At 41.2% G+C, this 17,500-nt stretch overlaps 1 protein-coding gene across 2 annotated transcripts in view; it reads left to right on the forward strand.

Annotated features, from left to right (window-relative positions):
* Positions 1-17,500, forward strand: part of zeb2b (zinc finger E-box binding homeobox 2b) — a 50,383-nt gene that overhangs the window by 32,791 nt on the left and 92 nt on the right. Inside the window, exons 6-8 of one of the 2 annotated variants that reach the window (XM_061889869.1) lie at positions 1-931; positions 9,255-9,435; positions 15,576-17,500. The exon at positions 1-931 is cut by the window's left edge and continues 1,072 nt beyond it; the exon at positions 15,576-17,500 is cut by the window's right edge and continues 92 nt beyond it. In XM_061889869.1, the coding sequence (XP_061745853.1) occupies positions 1-931; positions 9,255-9,435; positions 15,576-16,129 (1,666 nt within the window). In that variant the 3' untranslated portion in view covers positions 16,130-17,500. The remainder of the gene's footprint in view (positions 932-9,254; positions 9,436-15,575) is intronic. The other variant, XM_061889870.1, reaches the window with a different exon arrangement.

Consider the following 17,500-nt stretch of genomic DNA (forward strand, 5'->3'; position numbering starts at 1 on the left):
GAAGGCGTATTTTGCCATGAATATGGAGCCCAACTCCGAGGAGCTGCTCAAGATCTCTATCGCAGTTGGCCTTCCTCAGGAATTTGTGAAAGAATGGTTTCAACAGCGTAAGATGTTCCAGTATGGCAGCTCCAGAACTCCACCCCTGGAGCACAAGAACAGCATGGAAATGGTTGTCGGAACAAGCAACCACCACAGTCCCCCCAAAGACCACCTGGCATCTCGATCGCCCGTGTCGCTAATCAAACCAGGCGAGTGCATCACGTCCCCGGCCGTGGCTGAGCTCCATAACAACTGTGACAACTCCCTCAGACATTTGAAAAACCACCACTTTGGCGGCGCCAAAGCCGCGGGTGACAAGTTGGACCATTCCCGCAGCAACACGCCGTCGCCACTAAACCTTTCGTCCACATCCTCAAAACATTCGCACAGTAGTTCATACACCCCCAACAGCCTGGCGTCCGAGGACCTGCAGGCCGAGCCGCTCGACCTCTCTCTTCCGCGACTCATCAATGAACCTAAGCATGCACTGACCGTGAAGAGCCGACCCAAAGTGAACGGCGTTAATGTCGAGCCCAGCAGTGTCCCCTCGCCACGCGAGCACTTCGAGGAGCCCCTCAACCTAGCCTACATCAAGAACGAATTTTCTGCCTCGCCCAACAATGGAAACATGGACAAAAGCACTAGCCCCCTTTTTGGCATGAACCCCTTTGCCGCCAAACCCATGTACACCTCACTTCCACCTCAGAGCGCTTTCCCGCCAGCCACCTTCATGCCGCCAATGCAGGCCAGCATTCCGGGACTCAGGCCCTACCCTGGCATGGATCAGATGGGGTTCCTACCACACATGGCCTACACGTACGCAGCCGGTGCCGCTACCTTTGCCGAGATGCAGCAGCGGAGAAAGTACCAGCGGAAACCGGGTTTCCAGGTAAATACTCAACCCGTGATTGTGTGACAGCACCATGTAGCGAAATGCTACCAGGTAGACACACCCGCACTGAAAGGGTGAACAGAGTAAGGGTTGGTTTATGTCTCGACGCACTCCAAATCAACCGGTGTCGCGTAACAGTCTTCGCTTGACTTCCAAACCTCAACGAGGACCGTAGTAAAGGTGTTCGGTCAACTTTATATGACTCGTTAAGTCACCGCTTTCCCTTCGGATTTCATATTAACTTTAGTTCCAGCTCCAATAACTGACTCTTGTCATCCGGTGCCGCTACCTTTGCCGAGATGCTGCAGCGGAGAAAGTACCAGCGGAAACCGGGTTTCCAGGTAAATACGCAACCCGTGATTGTGTGACAGCCCCAGGTAGCACCATGTGAGCTACGTACTCTGCTAATTAGACACACCTGCACTGAAAAGGTGAACAGAGTAAGGGTTGGTTTATGTCTCGACTTACTCCAAACCAACCGGTGTCGCGTAACAGTCTTCGCTTGACTTCCAAACCTCAACGAGGACCGTAGTAAAGGTGTTCAGTCAACTTTATATGACTCGTTAAGTCACCGATTTCCCTTCGGATTTCATATTAACTTTAGTTCCAGCTCCAATAAGTGACTCTTGTCATCCGGTGCCGCTACCTTTGCCGAGATGCAGCAGCGGAGAAAGTACCAGCGGAAACCGGGTTTCCAGGTAAATACTCAACCCGTGATTGTGTGACAGCCCCAGGTAGCACCATGTGAACTACTTACTCTGCTAATTAGACACACCTGCACTGAAAAGGTGAACAGAGTAAGGGTTGGTTTATGTCTCGACTTACTCCAAACCAACCGGTGTCACGTAACAGTCTTCGCTTGACTTTCAAACCTCGACGAGGACCGTAGTAAAGGTGTTCGGTCAATTTTATATGACTCGTTAAGTCACCGCTTTCCCTTCGGATTACATATTAACTTTAGTTCCAGCTCCAATAACTGACTCTTGTCATCCGGTGCCGCTACCTTTGCCGAGATGCAGCAGCGGAGAAAGTACCAGCGGAAACCGGGTTTCCAGGTAAATACTCAACCCGTGGTTGTGTGACAGCCCCAGGTAGCGCCATGTGAACTACGTACTCTGCTAATTAGACACACCTGCACTGAAAAGGTGAACAGAGTAAGGGTTGGTTTATGTCTCGACTTACTCCAAACCAACCGTTGTCGCGTAACAGTCTTCGCTTGACTTCCAAACCTCAACGAGGACCGTAGTAAAGGTGTTCAGTCAACTTTATATGACTCGTTAAGTCACCGCTTTACCTTCGGATTTCATATTAACTTTAGTTCCAGCTCCAATAACTGACTCTTGTCATCCGGTGCCGCTACCTTTGCCGAGATGCTGCAGCGGAGAAAGTACCAGCGGAAACCGGGTTTCCAGGTAAATACGCAACCCGTGATTGTGTGACAGCCCCAGGTAGCACCATGTGAGCTACGTACTCTGCTAATTAGACACACCTGAACTGAAAAGGTGAACAGAGTAAGGGTTGGTTTATGTCTCGACTTACTCCAAACCAACCGGTGTCGCGTAACAGTCTTCGCTTGACTTCCAAACCTCAACGAGGACCGTAGTAAAGGTGTTCGGTCAATTTTATATGACTCGTTAAGTCACCGCTTTCCCTTCGGATTTCATATTAACTTTAGTTCCAGCTCCAATAACTGACTCTTGTCATCCGGTGCCGCTACCTTTGCCGAGATGCTGCAGCGGAGAAAGTACCAGCGGAAACCAGGTTTCCAGGTAAATACTCAAACCGTGGTTGTGTGACAGCCCCAGGTAGCGCCATGTGAACTACGTACTCTGCTAATTAGACACACCTGAACTGAAAAGGTGAACAGAGTAAGGGTTGGTTTATGTCTCGACTTACTTCAAATCAACCGGTGTCGCGTAACAGTCTTCGCTTGACTTCCAAACCTCAACGAGGACCGTAGTAAAGGTGTTCAGTCAACTTTATATGACTCGTTAAGTCACCGCTTTCCCTTCGGATTTCATATTAACTTTAGTTCCAGCTCCAATAACTGACTCTTGTCATCCGGTGCCGCTACCTTTGCCGAGATGCTGCAGCAGAGAAAGTACCAGCGGAAACCGGGTTTCCAGGTAAATACGCAACCCGTGATTGTGTGACAGCCCCAGGTAGCACCATGTGAACTACTTACTCTGCTAATTAGACACACCTGCACTGAAAGGGTGAACAGAGTAAGGGTTGGTTTATGTCTCGACTTACTCCAAACCAACCGGTGTCGCGTAACAGTCTTCGCTTGACTTTCAAACCTCAACGAGGACCGTAGTAATTGTGTTCAGTCAACTTTATATGACTCGTTAAGTCACCGCTTTACCTTCGGATTTCATATTAACTTTAGTTCCAGCTCCAATAACTGACTCTTGTCATCCGGTGCCGCTACCTTTGCCGAGATGCTGTAGCGCATTAAACACCAGCGGAAACCGGGTTTCCAGGTAAATACGCAACCCGTGATTGTGTGACAGCCCCAGGTAGCGCCATGTGAGCTACTTACTCTGCTAATTAGACACACCTGCACTGAAAAGGTGAACAGAGTAAGGGTTGGTTTATGTCTCGACGCACTCCAAATCAACCGTTGTCGCGTAACAGTCTTCGCTTGACTTCCAAACCTCGACAAGGACCGTAGTAATTGTGTTCAGTCAATTTTATATGACTCGTTAAGTCACCGCTTTCCCTTCGGATTACATATTAACTTTAGTTCCAGCTCCAATAACTGACTCTTGTCATCCGGTGCCGCTACCTTTGCCGAGATGCTGCAGCGGAGAAAGTACCAGCGGAAACCGGGTTTCCAGGTAAATACTCAAACCGTGGTTGTGTGACAGCCCCAGGTAGCGCCATGTGAACTACTTACTCGGCTAATTAGACACACCTGCACTGAAAAGGTGAACAGAGTAAGGGTTGGTTTATGTCTCGACTTACTCCAAACCAACCGGTGTCGCGTAACAGTCTTCGGTTGACTTCCAAACCTCAACGAGGACCGTAGTAAAGGTGTTCAGTCCATTCTATGTGTCATACTTGATCATTTCGCAATATTGCCATATTTTTGCTGAAGGGATTTAGTAGAGAACATCCACGATAAAGTTTGCAACTTTTGGTCGCTAATAAAAAAGCCTTGCCTGTACCGGAAGTAGCAGACGATGTGCGCGTGACGTCACGGGTTGTGGAGCTCCTCACATCCGAACATTGTTTACAATCATGGCCACCAGCAGCGAGAGCGATTCGGACTGAGAAAACGACGATTTCCCCATTAATTTGAGCGAGGATGAAAGATTCGTGGATGAGGAAAGTGAGAGTGAAGGACTAGAAAGGATAAAAAGACGAGGGCAGTGGGAGTGATTCAGATGTTATTAGACACATTTACTAGGATAATTCTGAAAAATCCCTTATCTGCTTATTGTGTTACTAGTGTTTTAGTGAGATTGTATGGTCGTACCTGTACAACCTGAAGGTCGGCCCGCACCTTTTTTTCAGCACCAGTCGACGGGTGGTGACAATGCCCATCTCTGCCCTTCGCAAGGGACCCTTTTCGAAACACGATCTTTCGAAATGATCGCTGCATAATACACTGTACTTTGTGTGTGTGGTTCAATCCAACCGTGTTCGCTTGACCGCTCTGTTCCATAGTAGAGCTTCACCGTCATCTTTCGGGAATGTAAACAATGAAACACCGGCTGTGTTTGTGTTGCTAAAGCCGGCCGCAATACACCGCTTCCCACCTACAGCTTTCTTCTTTGACGTCTCCATTATTCATTGAAAAAATTGCAATAGATTCAGCAACACAGATGTCCAGAATACTGTGGAATTTCGCGATGAAAACAGATGAGCTAATACTTGGGATCGATGCTGGAACAAAATGTCCTCGACAATCCGTGACGTCACGCACACGCGTCATCATACCGCGACGTTTCAGCCGGATATTTCGGCGCAAATTTTAAAATTGCAATTTAGTAAACTAAAGCGGCCGTATTGGCATGTGTTGCAATGTTAATATTTCATCATTGATATATAAACTATCAGACTGCGTGGTCGCTAGTAGTGGCTTTCAGTAGGCCTTTAAGTCACCGCTTTCCCTTCAGATTTCAGATTAACTTTAGTTCCAGCTCCAATTTTTTAAAGCCGTCATTATTCAATATAGACAAAGTTAAATAATGGATGAGTGTCATGGTTGCTCACCAAGTCGCTCAGAATTACACAGCTTGCGATCAATTGATTCCGGAGCGCGGCTGCCGCTGCTGCTCACTACTCCCCTCACCCCCCTGTGGGTGGAACAAGGGGGTGGGTCAAATGCAGAGGGTAATTTCACCACACCGGGTGAAATTACCCTCTTAAATTATTTTAACTTTAAAATTTCCTGAGCATAAACCAGCCATTTGTTACTGAGTTAAGACTTTGCTGATTTAATAAGTCATCATCTTCAATAAATGCAAATAATCCATGTGATAAACATACAGGTATCAAACAGCAGATGTCCCAGAATGTTTGTAAAAATGACAACTGCCTCCCCTCGAGCTCCTCCCCCCATGCCACCCCACCACTTCTCGGTGGCATTTTAAAGCGAGCTAATCTTCCAAGTGCGGTTTAATAATGCACCGGCCCTATGTTCATTACCACTGAATGCTGAGGGCTGTTTAACATAGAGTGAACCATTTTGATGAAGAAAAAAAAAGTATTAATAATGTTCCTATTCTAAGTTATTAAATTAGATTTTAAAAATACAGCTACAGGCGTTTAGTCGGAATTGATTGCACGGTGATAGCCGCGGTCCCGTCTAAAAACGTCCTGGCATTGTCACGTTCATTAATGAAACACGTCACACACTCTGATTGTGATCACTGTGGCAGAATGTTCCTCTGGCTCGTAACATTGTTCTCCGTCAATTCACACGCCGCACTCGTCTGCATCATAAAAGACTGACTCAAAGGGGATGGGTAACAATAAATGTATAAGGCCACATAAACGACAGCATAACATTTTTTTAAATATTTTTTTATGTAACGACATACCATATTTGTTAGGCTATATGTCACCCACCGAATTTTAGAAAAAAACAATATTTTTACATAGGACTATATCAACAAAATATATTTATTTACATTACTTAATTGTTTTGAACGAATGAAGTATCTTTTCGAGCAGAAACGCTGTCAACGGTTATACTTCCGGTTCGAGGCACAAAACACACAAAGCAGTGAGCGAACGTGTCCGAAAGATGGCGACAAATAATGCCATTGTAAGTAAATATTACTAACATGGACACAAACATGTTAGCACTTTCGCTAATGCTAACAAGGCTAGCTTATTTACAATGCAATAGCGCAAACAAGTATGAAAACACTCCTACAGACGTCACACATGGCTAGCTCTCCAATCAGCTAAACAGACTCAATAATTCCAGGGTGACTTTTTGGGGAATTTTCAAAACTGAAACAATACAAAAATAACGCCATTGTAAGTAAATATTACTAACATGGACACAAACATGTTAGCAAATTTGCTAATGCTACCAATGCTAGCTTGATTACAATACGATAGTGCAAACACATTTGCATGAAAACTCCTACAGACATCACACATGGCACGGTTTAGTGACCATGAATGGTTTTAGTCGTATTGTAAAACTTAAAAGTGTCGCTTGGAGTGACGAATTAAGTACTCTTTCGAGCAGAAACACTGTCAACGGTTTTACTTCCGGTTCAAGGCACGGAACAGGAAGTACATTTTCAAGCCGCTGCACCTGCAATGAGCGAACGTGTCCAAAAGATGGCGCAAAATCCACATTTTAGCCTCACCGTTTATAACGGGCAAGGTTCACAGTTGGAAAAAGTAGTGGTTTATAATCGTGTTTGGATCCTCATCCACCATTTATTACTATCAAATTTGAAGTATTACTTTCAAAGACAAACAAGGTTGAGATCTAAATAGAATAAAACACCACTAATTAAAAGTCCACAGTTAAAAAAAAGCCCAAACTCACTCAATTCCTGCATATGCTTGAAATTATGGCAAATATTAATAAAAATATTTCAGTGTGTCGTTCTTTGGCTACATTGTACATTATTACCTGGATTTCCACAGTCCTGCTAATTACCAACAACAATCTGATTGGAAAAGGTAACACAAATGTATATCAGGCTTTAAAAAAAAATTGGTAACACTTTTAGTATGGGGAACATATTTTAAGTGACAAAGACTTAATTTAGAGTTATTTGGACACTAGGGGAACATATTGTAAGTAAAACAGACTTAATTTAGAGTTATTTGAACACTGGGGGAACATATTGTAAGTAACAAAGATTTAATTTAGAGTTATTTAGAGACTAGGGGAACATTGTAAGTAACAAAGACTTAATTTAAGGTTATTTGGAGACAAGGGGAACATATTCTCAGTAACAAAGACTTAATTGAGAGTTATTTGGAGACAAGGGGAACATATTGTAAGTAACAAAGACTTAATTTAGAGTTATTTGGACATTAGTAAACATATAAGTAACAAAGACTTAATTTAGAGTTATTTGGACACTCTGGGAACATATTCTCAGTAAGAAAGATTTAATTTAGAGTTATTTGGAGACTAGGGAAACATTGTAAGTAACAAAGACTTAATGTAGAGTTATTTGGACACTAGGGAAACATTGTAAGTAACAAAGATTTAATATAAAGTTATTTGGACACTAGCGGAACATATTCTAAGTAACAAAGACTTAATTTAGAGATATTTGGACCTTAAGGGAACATATTCTCAGTAACAAAGACTTAATTTAGAGTTATTTGGACACTAGGGGGAACATATTGTAAGTAACAAAGACTTAATTTAGAGTTATTTGGACACTAGGGGAACACATTCTAAGTAACAAAGACTTAATTTAGAGATATTTGGACCTTAAGGGACCATATTGCAAGTAACAAATACTTCATTTAGAGTTATTTGGACATTAGGGGAACATTGTAAGTAACAAAGACTTAATTTAGAGTTATTTGGACACTAGGGGAACACATTCTAAGTAACAAAGACTTAATTTAGAGATATTTGGACCTTAAGGGACCATATTGCAAGTAACAAATACTTCATTTAGAGTGATTTGGACACTAGGGAAACATTGTAAGTAACAAAGATTTAATATAAAGTTATTTGGACACTAGCGGAACATATTCTAAGTAACAAAGACTTAATTTAGAGATATTTGGACCTTAAGGGAACATATTCTCAGTAACAAAGACTTAATTTAGAGTTATTTGGACACTAGGGGGAACATATTGTAAGTAACAAAGACTTAATTTAGAGTTATTTGGACACTAGGGGAACACATTCTAAGTAACAAAGACTTAATTTAGAGATATTTGGACCTTAAGGGACCATATTGCAAGTAACAAATACTTCATTTAGAGTTATTTGGACATTAGGGGAACATTTTGTAAGTATTTGGTTAGGGGTTGGGGTTAGGATTAGGGTTAGGTCTGCAGAATAAGGCATTAATAAGTACTTAATAATGACTAATTAAGAGCCGATATGTTACTAATTTAGGGTTAGGGTTAGGGTTGGAGTTACGATTAGGGCCATGGGGAGTTAGGCAGTAATAAGTACTTAATAGTAACTAATTAAGAGCCAATATGTTAGTAATTTACGATTAGGGTTAGAACCATGCAGTAGAAGGCATTAATAAGTACTTAATAATGACTAATTAAGAGCCAATATGTTACCAATTTAGAGTTAGGGGTCGGGTTTGGGTTAGGGTCAGAACCATGCAGTAGAAGGCATTAATAAGTACTTAATAATGACTAATTAAGAGCCAATATGTTAGTAATTTACGATTAGGGTTAGAACCATGCAGTAGAAGGCATTAATAAGTACTTAATAATGACTAATTAGGAGCCAATATGTTACTAATTTAGAGTTAGGGGTCGGGTTTGGGTTAGGGTTAGGGCCACGCAGTAGAAGGCATTAATAAGTACTTAATAATGACTAATTAAGAGCCAATATGTTAGTAATTTACGATTAGGGTTAGAACCATGAAGTAGAAGGCATTAATAAGTACTTAATAATGACTAATTAAGAGCCAATATGTTACTAATTGTGTGTTAATAAGCAAGTAATTAATGGTGACTATGTTAACAACATACTAAAGTGTTACCACAACTTTTAGCATCAGTTTGTCACTTGTGTGTCTGATTATGATATCTCTCATGCAGCACCCAAACTCATTCTTGTTTGTTTGTTTTTTTTGTCCCTCTTTGTCTTTTTTTTTGTTGTTGTTTTTTTCTTTTGGTTGCTAAGGGCGACCTGCTGGACGCCACAGCCGACTACATGTCAGGGCTGGACGACATGACAGACCCCGACTCCTGTCTGTCGCGGAAGAAGATTAAGAAGACTGAAAGTGGTATGTACGCGTGTGACTTGTGCGACAAAACATTCCAGAAGAGCAGTTCCCTTCTCAGACACAAATATGAACACACAGGTATATACTGTTCTAGACCCTTTATTTCCAATTCCTCCCCCCATTATATCTCCTCTTGTCAATGTTTGTATTGAAAAATCCTGCGTGAATCTTTGAACTTGTCCCCTCCTCTTCCTCCCTCCTCTGTTGTACATCTTGTAACTTGCTTCTTCATCAACAGGGTGGACAAAAGTTGCGTGTTTTATCGGGAAAAGACACCCCCTGCGAGTTAGACGTTATCGGCCGTAGATGGCTTGAGAGAGCAGGACTGTGATGATAATGACTCTTTTCTTATTGCCGAGATCCTCTTTCACGAGGAGACGCCGCTTATCTGTTCCCACATGAAAACAGGTTGGGGGTGCGACGTCTCACTCGGGACACTTTCGTGCTGTGTTCAGAGATGAAGAAGAAATAAAAAAGTATATTTTCCCCTTTGCTGATGAATAAACTTTAAGAAAAGAAACATGTCAGGAAGCTGCGTCAACATGAACTTCAATTATATTCGGAGATAAGCTCCCCACCAGACAACTAGTCTTTGTCCGGACTGCGGGAGGGAGCGTGGGTAATGTCGACCGGCGAATGCAAGCCCACTTTTCCTCTCACAATTTGAATAATTCAGTTTCAGTTTATTTGGAAGACGCATACCATACAACGTGACGCATCACACACACACTTCCAGTGATTTAATTTCAGCTCCAGCTTATTTTTAATACTACCACAGCAATTTTATCCCATTTCCTTGTTCTCTGTAACACAACAGTCAACACATAAATAGTAATAAATAGTAAGTAGGGGTGTGGGAAAAAATCGATTCGAATTTGAATCGCGATTCTCTCGTTGTGCGATTCAGACTCAATTCTCATTTTTAAAAAAATCTATTTTTTTTTAGTTTTTATCAATCCAACAAAACAATACACAGCAATACCATAACAATGCAATCCAATTCCAAAACGGAACCTGACCCAGCAACACTCAGAACTGCAATAAACAGAGCAATTGAGAGGAGACACAAACACGACACAGAACAAACCAAAAGTAGTGAAACAAAAATGAATATTATCAACAACAGTATCAATATTAGTTATCATTTCAGCATAGCAGTGATTAAAAATCCCTCATTGACATTATTATTAGACATTTATAAAAATAATAAAAAAGAACAATAGTGTCACAGTGGCTTACACTTGCATGGCATCTCATAAGCTGGACAACACACTGTGTCCAATGTTTTCACAAAGATAAAATAAGTCATATTTTTGTTTCGTTTAATAGTTAAAACAAATTTACATTATTGCAATCAGTTGATAAAACATTGTTCTTTACAATTATAAAAGCTTTTTTGTAAAAATCTCCTACTCTGCTAGCATGTCAGCAGACTGGGGTAGATCCTGCTGAAATCTATGTATTGAATGAATACAGAATCCTTTCAAATCGGGAAAAAATCGTTTATGAATTGAGAATCGTGTTGAATTGGAAAAAAAAATCGATTTTAAATCGAATCGTGACCTCAAGAACCGATATTGAATCGAATCGTGGGACACCCAAAGATTCGCAGACCTAATAGTAAACATGCAAATATTAAATATATAAATAATATTTTTCCCAATAAGAGATAAAAAAAAATCTTTCAAGATGTTCATCATAGTTCTTGTTCTGTGTACTTTGTGAACATTTGTACCGTATTTTTCAGACTATAAGTCACAGTTTTTTTCATAATTTGGCCGGGGGTGCGACTTATACTCAGGTGCGACTTATGTGTGAAATTATTAACACATTACCGTAAAATATTAAATAATATTATTTAGCTCATTCACGTAAGAGACTAGACGTATAAGATTTCATGGGATTTATGGATTAGGAGTGAGAGATAGTTTGGTAAAGGTATAGCATGTTCTATATGTTATAGTTATTTGAATGACTCTTACCATAATATGTTAGGTTAACATAGCAGTTGCTTATTTATGCCTCATATAACCTACACTTATTGTTCACTATTCTTTATTTATTTTAAATTGCCTTTCAAATGTCTATTCTTGGTGTTGGATTTTATCAAATAAATTTCCCCCCAAAATGCGACTTATATATGTTTTTGCCCTCCTTTATTATGCATTTTCGGCAGGTGCGACTTATACTCCAAAAAATAGTCTCTTCAACAGAATCATATTGATGCTTTGTTGGATTTATTTGGTTAATTCGTACCATAATTCAATTCCACATACTGATACACAAATGTTTTAAATTGGATTTTCCTGTAATGTTATATTTTTCTTCTTTTGTTGAGAAGAATTGTTTTATATTCTTGGCTAGCAGGTTATAGTTTGCTTTGTGCATCATTTTTGCACATTTTAAATTCAAATCGTTGAATTTCTATATTTGTGATTCAATAAATAGTTTGTATATTCTCTATATCCAACATTATGTATTAATATAATTGATATGTTTATGTGTGATTGATTGATTGATACTTTTATTAGTAGATTGCACAGTACAGTACATATTCCCTACAATTGACCACTAAATGGTGAAAACCCAATACGTTTTTCAACTTGTTTTTGAGTCGGGGTCCACGTTAATCAGTTCACTGTAACACAGTTAGTGAATGAAGTGCACATTTGTAGTTATTTCCCCATATTTCTGCACAATAACTCAGATATGTAACACTACTGAGCAGTAGAAAATATGAAGTGATTTTAGGTCTAGAACATGTTTTGCTTTATTCTTGGCTAGCAGGTTATAGTTTGCTTTGTGCATCATTTTTGCACATTTTAAATTCAAATCGTTGAATTTCTATATTTATTACTGACGTGTTTCTTGCTTATTACACCCAAAAATGTGTTTTTATTTTACCCTTTCAATATAGAATAGAACAGAATAGAGTTGTATTGTCATTATTGCAGTGAACAGGTTCAAATAACAACGAAATTGGATATTTACTCCGTCTATTTGTGTTTGACTTTCTCTTCTACTGTTACCAAATAGTATTATTTTAGTCTTCAGATTCAAAGTGTGAAGTGAAGTGAATTATATTTATATAGCGCTTTTCTCTAGTCACTCAAAGCGCTTTACATAGTGACACCCAATCTCTAAGTTACATTCAAACCAGTGTGGGTGGCACTGGGAGCAGGTGGGTAAAGTGTCTTGCCCAAGGACACAACGGCAGTGACTAGGATGGCGGAAGCGGGAATCGAACCTGCAACCCTCAAGTTGCTGGCACGGCCAATCTACCAACCGAGCTATACAAAGATAGTCAAAGCATTATTTTAACTCCTTCATTTCTTCTGTTATTATTAGTATTATCGTGTGTGTGTGTGTGTGTGTGTGTGTGTGTGTGTGTGTTCTCCCCTTGAACAAAACACAATTGTATCATCTGCAAACAAAACTAACTTTAAGTCTTTTGTAACTTTACAAATGTCGTTTATGTAGAGATTGAACATATTTAGTCCGAGTATTGATTCCTGAGGTACGGCACAAGATAGTGTGTTTGACTATCTTCACCCTATTTTTTTCCTGTTGGTCAGTAAGTTAGTTAGTTTATAATATCTTCGGCAAGTGGTCGACAAAACAAACAAACATTCATAAATGGACAATGTTACACACCGGCTGAAGTTAAGTACTTATTTGGCCTAACCCTGTAAACAAATCTCAAATAGAAGATGAGCTTCCTAGAAATATAAAATGTTCTTTACACAACATAAAGTCTGTTCAAATACAAACACAGTAAAGACATGTGAAATATCCCCTGTGCACGTTTTGGTTAAACATTTGTACCAATAATTTAATATATGGAGGCGGCGTAGCTCGGCATATGTTCCCTACCCGCTTCTGCCATCCTAGTCACTGCCGCTGTGTCCTTGGGCAAGACACTTGACCCACCTGCTCCCAGTGCCACCCACACTGGTTTAAATGTAGACTTCCTTTTACTGTCATTCAAATTTGGAATTTACAATACGGATAAGAACGACATTTTGTTGCATTCGCTAGTTGTAATGCAGGATAAAAAAATCAATAATGTGCAGATATACTGTAAATAAATAGATTACTGTACAGATAAATATATTGCACTTTTGCATATGCATCCATGTTTATGGATGTATGTTATATTATCTTTATATTCCAGCAAGTTAATCCATTTTTTTGGGGGGGGGGATTGAGGGGATTATTATGATGCGTTCAAGAAGGGAAGAAACTGTTACACAACCTGGAGGTTCTGCAACGGAACCTCTTTCTCGAGTCCAGCAGTGAAAATAGTCCTTGGCGGGGGTGGGAGGAGTCTCTGCAGATTTTCTGAGCCCTGGTCGGGCAGTGGCTTTTTGCGAATTTAGATATTGGATATGTGACTTAGATGTTGGGTTTCACTATGTAAAGCGCTTTGAGTCACTAGAGAAAAGCGCTATATAAATATAATTCACTATATACAAACAATTATACTTTCATTAGGTAGGTAAGTAGGTCTTTATTGTCATTGCAAAAGTACAACAAAACTTTGTTTTCAACACAAACTCGTTAAAGATGAGACAAACAAACAGTGTACAGGGTTAGAGAACAGGAACGCTGATGGCGACCCTGTAAAAGATGGGGGAAAAGGTAAAACGCTGGGGAAGGATGCGTAAAATACATACAATACTTTGGGGCCCAGTCTGGAGTGGGAAAAAACCTCCATAGCAAAGCACATGTACATATTACAACGTACATCTCCAGGTATCTAGCAACAGAGGGGGAGGAGTGCGGGGTCATGGTGGCAGGCTGCAGCTCTCAGGCGCTGCCCATCCTTCCATACGGGATTTGCGATTGTTGTTTATATCCCACATTCCTGTTGGTTGAGTAACTTCTTATCCAGTTGTAGAGCAGCCTGTTGATGCCATACCGTTCTTAAAGGCCTACTGAAATGAGATTTTTTTTATTTAAACGGGGATAGCAGGTCTATTCTATGTGTCATACTTGATCATTTTGCGATATTGCCATATTTTTGCTGAAAGGATTTAGTAGAGAACATCGATGATAACGTTTGCAACTTTTGGTGCTAATAAAAAAGCCTTGCCTGTACCGAAAGTAGCAGACGATGTGCGCGTGATGTCACGGGTTGTGGAGCTCCTCACATCTAAACATTGTTTACAATCATGGCCACCAGCAGGGAGAGCGATTCAAACCGAGGAAACGGCAATTTCTCTATTAATTTGAGCGAAGATGAAAGATTCGTGGATGAGGAAAGTGAGACTGAAGGACTAGGAAAAAAAAAAATTAAAAAAAAAACTATACAGTGGGAGTGATACAGATGTTAGTAGAAAAATTTACTAGGATAATTAAGAAAATCCCCTATCTGCTTATTGTGTTACTAGTGTTTTAGTGAGATTATATGGTCGTACCTGTACAACCTGAAGGTCGGCCCCGCATGTTTCTTCAGCACCAGTCGACGGGTGGTGACAATGCCCATCTCTGCCCTTCGCAAGGGACCCTCTTCGAAACACGATCTTTCGAAATGATCGCTGCATAATACACTGTACTTTGTGTGTGTGTGGTCCAATCCAACCGTGTTCGCTTGACCGCTCTGTTCCATAGTGAAGCTTCACCGTCATCTTTCGGGAACGTAAACAATGAAACACCGGCTGTGTTTGTGTTGCTAAAGGCGGCCGTGATACACCGCTTCCCACCTGCAGCGTTCTTCTTTGACGTCTCCATTATTCATTGAACAAATTGCAAAAGATTCAGCAACATAGATGTCCAGAATACTGTGGATTATGCGATGAAAACGGACAATTTATAGCTGGGAACAATGCTGGAACAAAATGTCCTCTACAATGCGTGATGTCACGTGCATGTGTCATCATACTGTGATGTTTTAGCATGATAATTTCGCGAAAAATTTAAAATTGCATTTAGTAAACTAAAGCGGCCGTATTGGCATGTGTTGCAATGTTAATATTTCATCATTGATATATAAAAATCAGACTGCGTGGTCGCTAGTAGTGGCTTTCAGTAGGCCTTTAATGTGTTTATCAAGATGATTAATTGTGTCCAATGCTTTTGTTAAATCCGCTCATGTTGGATTTGACGCCCCCGTGATGTCATTTCGCTCCACGCCATCGAACCATTTCTCTGCCTTGTGTGCTTTTGTCGCGACCCGCCACTCACCTTCCCCGCTCTCTGTTCCCGCGTGTCCGCAGGCAAGCGGCCACACCAGTGTCAGATCTGCAAGAAGGCCTTCAAACACAAGCACCATCTCATCGAGCACTCGCGCCTGCACTCGGGCGAGAAGCCCTACCAGTGCGACAAGTGCGGCAAGCGCTTCTCCCACTCGGGCTCGTACTCGCAACACATGAACCACCGCTACTCGTACTGCAAGCGCGAGGCGGAGGAGCGCGAGGCGGCCGAGAGGGAGGCCCGCGAGAAGGGTCACCTGGAGCCCACCGAGCTGCTGATGAGCCGGGCCTACTTGCAGGGAATCGCACCTCAGGGCTACCCCGAGCTGGCGGAGCGGGACGCCATCATGCGGCACGAAGGCGTGAACGGCGGCATGGCGGAGGGACGGAAGGAAGCGGAAGAGGCGTACGCCAAGATGGAGGAGTTTGAGGAGGAGGAGAGCAAAAGCATGGACACGGACCCGGACACCTTGAGGGACGAGGAGGACAACGGCGAGCACTCCATGGACGACAGCTCGCTGGATGGCAAAACGGAAACCAAATCGGATCACGAGGACACGACGGAGGACGCCATCTAGTCCGATTTCGTTTTTTTCTTTTTTTTAAGACGTGACGTTTTTTTTTGGAACCGCACGTGCACGTGCCTGAAGCTTCCGGGAAGCTTCCACCCGCCGGATCAGTGAGGCGGCGGCGGCGGCGGCGGCGTAGAGGGGGGCGGGGGGGGAGGGGGTTTGTGACAGAAGCTGCATTATGCAAACCGAACAAAGAATACATTTGGAAGAAAAGAACAAAAAAAATGTACAGTCCAATGGCCTAAACATGTGTGGTGCTAACCCCCCCCCCCCCTTCCAACCCCCCCCCCCCCCCCTGACCGTGTTCCATAGTATTTATAGCACAAACAGTGACTTGTACAAATTGCACTCCGCTTCTATAATCATGAAGGAACAAAACAAAAAAAATAAGTATTGCCTATGTATATATTTATATGGTGTGGGAAACAAGGCAGTGACCCCCCCCCCCGCCTAAAAAAAAAAGTTAGTCGTCACCCACCTGTGTCAGGCCTCCAATCACTAAGACTGTGAAGGATATCGCTCAAAAGGAGGGAAGACCTCCCTAAGGGAAAATTAGGGTCTGGACTTTGGATTGGGGGGGGGGGGGGGTGAAATAAAGGATGAAGCCTTTGTGAGGTTTTTTTTGTTTTGTTGTTGTTTTTTAAAAGAAGCCTTATATGCAAACCTTTTAACCTGTGTGTTCTCTGCAAGTGCCACCCTCGTATTGTGTCAAGAAAGGTTGTTTTTTTTTGTTGTTGTTTCGTTTTTTTCCACCAGCTTCAGTATTATGGGATGGTTTACCGTTGTTGTCTGCAGCACCCGTGTCAGTATTAAGACTCTAGGCAGCAGTTACTTAGTTTACATTATGTCGTGCAATGTTTATTTGTCAGTGTTACACCAAACCTCTTCTTTTCTTTTCTTTTTTTTTTTGGAATACAGCAAATTGCATTCATCTTATTTGTCGGTTGGGAAAAAAAAAAAAAAGATTATTTATGTGGCCCATTTTATATTTCCTAATTTTATTTATTTCATACTGTTGTGTACAGTACTATAGGTCTTCAATATATAGATATATTTTAGTAAAAAGGAACATGTGTCGATCATAGGGCAAATTTTACGTAAAGAGAGCATTTATTGTGTTTTGAAACATTGTGAAATGCGAATTTTAATCTTATTTTATTTTATTTCCTCTATTTTCCACATAATGGAAAACAAAAATGTCAAATTTGGGAACTTTTATACAATTGTGAAAACACTGTATTTTCGACTGAAAAGAAAAAAAAAAATTCCACTTTCTTCATCTTTTGTTTCTTTTTTTAAGCTAAAAAAAAAAATGAAGAGGGACTGTTAAATACTATGTATGATATCATGACTGAAGAAGAATCTTTCCTGAAATGT

Source organism: Nerophis ophidion, linkage group LG27, assembly GCF_033978795.1.
Source record: "Nerophis ophidion isolate RoL-2023_Sa linkage group LG27, RoL_Noph_v1.0, whole genome shotgun sequence".
Taxonomy (NCBI): domain Eukaryota; kingdom Metazoa; phylum Chordata; class Actinopteri; order Syngnathiformes; family Syngnathidae; genus Nerophis; species Nerophis ophidion.